This window comes from Terrapene carolina, unplaced genomic scaffold, assembly GCF_002925995.2.
Source record: "Terrapene carolina triunguis isolate 2854851 unplaced genomic scaffold, T_m_triunguis-2.0 Scaffold34792, whole genome shotgun sequence".
NCBI lineage: Eukaryota > Metazoa > Chordata > Testudines > Emydidae > Terrapene > Terrapene triunguis.
Genome location: NW_020699143.1, coordinates 6502 through 8901, shown reverse-complemented (window position 1 = coordinate 8901; position 2400 = coordinate 6502). Strand labels below are relative to the sequence as shown.

At 52.7% G+C, this 2400-nt stretch overlaps 1 protein-coding gene across 1 annotated transcript; it reads left to right on the top strand.

Moving 5' to 3' along the window:
- The first annotated feature begins 212 nt into the window (after positions 1-212).
- On the top strand, positions 213-1148 carry LOC112125249 (olfactory receptor 5V1-like). Its single transcript, XM_024223684.2, has one exon. It carries the CDS (start codon positions 213-215, stop codon positions 1146-1148), a length of 936 nt encoding a protein of 311 aa, XP_024079452.2.
- The last annotated feature ends 1252 nt before the right edge of the window (positions 1149-2400 follow it).

Here is a 2400-nt window from a genome sequence, read left to right as displayed (position 1 = left end):
TCCCTGCATACGTGCCCTGTGAGCACAAGTGAGCTGGCAGTGGCCAGCCCCAGGTGTCTAACCGCAGTGTAGACATACCTTAAGTGTCCAGCCCTTCTGCATGTGAAATTGCAGGCGTGCTGCTGAAGGTGGTTTAGCTCTGAATTCCTGACTCACTCCCCGTCTCTTCTCTCTTCCTGTCCCTCCCCCCACAGACAAACTTTACTGGCCTCATGGAACAGGAGAATCAGACACAGGTGACAGAGTTCATCTTCCTGGGCTTCTCCAGCCTTCTCCATGGCCAGGCCTTCCTCTTCCTGGTGTTCCTGGCGATCTACCTCGTCACCCTGGTGGGGAATTCCATGATATTCACCCTCATCCAGCTGGATTCCCATCTTCACAGCCCCATGTACTTTTTACTCAGCCACTTATCCTGCTTGGATATTTGCTTCTCGTCAGTCACAGTCCCCAAGATCCTGGTGAACTTCCTGCGTGAGCAGGAGACCATCTCCTACTGCGAGTGCATGGCCCAGATGTTCTTCCTGATGTCATGCGCGGGAGCTGAGTGCGCGCTCCTAGCCGTCATGGCCTATGACCGGTACGCAGCCATCTGCAACCCCCTGCGCTACACTGACATCATGAGCCGGAGGGTGTGCGTCCCACTCGCCATGGGGTCCTGGCTCTGGGGTCTCCTGGACTCAGCCATACACACCTTCATGGCCTCCAGCTTATCCTTCTGTGGCGCCAACCAGCTTCACCACATCTTCTGCGATGTCCCTCCCCTGCTGAAGATCGCCTGCAGTGACACCTATGTCAATGAGGTCACACTCCATCTGGCTAGTATCTTCATGGGCCTGAGCCCGTTTCTGCTCATTGTCATCTCCTACCTCTACATCCTGGTAGCCATCCTCAGGATCCGCTCCAACACAGGAAGGCGCAAGGCCTTCTCCACCTGCGCCGCACACCTGATCGTGGTCACCATATACTTTGGGATGGCCAACCTCAACTACAATCGCCCCAGCGCAGGCTACTCCATGGGGATGGACACCCTGGTGTCCACGCTGTACTGCATCGTCACCCCCATGCTGAACCCACTCATCTACAGCCTCCGCAATCAGGAAGTGAAGGGGGCCCTGAGGAAGGCTCTAGGGAGCCAGAGGAGGGAATAGAATCATAGAATCATAGACTATCAGGGTTGGAAGGGACCTCAGGAGGTCATCTAGTCCAACCCCCTGCTCAAAGCAGGACCAATTCCCAACTAAACCATCCCAGCCAGGGCTTTGTCAAGCCGGGCCTTAAAAACCTCCAAGGAAGGAGACTCCACCAGCTCCCTAGGGAACCCATTCCAGTGCTTCACCACCCTCCTAGTGAAATAGTGTTTCCTAATATCCAACCTAGACCTCCCCCACTGCAACTTGAGACCATTGCTCCTTGTTCTGTCATCTGCCACCACTGAGAACAGCCGAGTTCCATCCTCTTTGGAACCCCCCTTCAAGTAGTTGAAGGCTGCTATCAAATCCCCCCTCCTTCTTCTCTTCTGGAGACTAAACAATCCCAGTTCCCTCAGCCTCTCCTCATAAGTCATGTGCTCCAGACCCCTAATCATTTTTGTTGCCCTCCGCTGGACTCTTTCCAATTTTTCCACATCCTTCTTGTAGTGTGGGGCCCAAAACTGGACACAGTACTGCAGATGAGGCCTCACCAATGTCGAATAAAGGGGAACGATCACATTCCTCGATCTGCTGGCAATGCCCCTACTTATACAGCCCAAAATGCCGTTAGCCTTCTTGGCAACAAGAGCACACTGTTGACTCATATCCAGCTTCTTGTCCACTGTGACCCCTAGGTCCTTTTCTGCAGAACTGCTACCTAGCCATTTGGTCCCTAGTCTGTAGCAGTGCATGGGATTCTTCCGTCCTAAGTGCAGGACTCTGCACTTGTCCTTGTTGAACCTCAGGTTTTTTTTGGCCCAATCCTCTAATTTGTCTAGGTCCCTCTGTATCCGATCCCTACCCTCTAGTGTATCTACCACGCCTCCTAGTTTAGTGTCATCTGCAAACTTGCTGAGAGTGCAGTCCACGTCATCCTCCAGATCATTAATAAAGATATTAAACAAAACCGGCCCCAGGACCGACCCTTGGGGCACTCCGCTTGAATATATGCTTCCCCAGGCAGGCAGAGAGGTCCAGGCTGAGGTGAGAGCTGGGGGGTGACTCCTGGTCTGACTGTAATTGCACCTCCTCACACTTCCAAGGGAAATGTTTTATTTTATATTTATGTTAAAGAAAACCTCTTTTCTTTAGAATAAGTTAGCTGCTCCTTGAGATCCAGTCTGGGGGTGCAGGATTTATGTCTCTGTCATCTGCCTGGCACAGTGGGCTTCAGTCCCTGGTGGGGCCCATACACACTGCTGCAATAATA

What these genes read in the sequence shown, in the direction of transcription:
- LOC112125249 (XM_024223684.2), top strand. Translation starts at nt 213, where the DNA reads ATGGAACAGGAGAATCAGACACAGGTGACAGAGTTCATCTTCCTGGGC.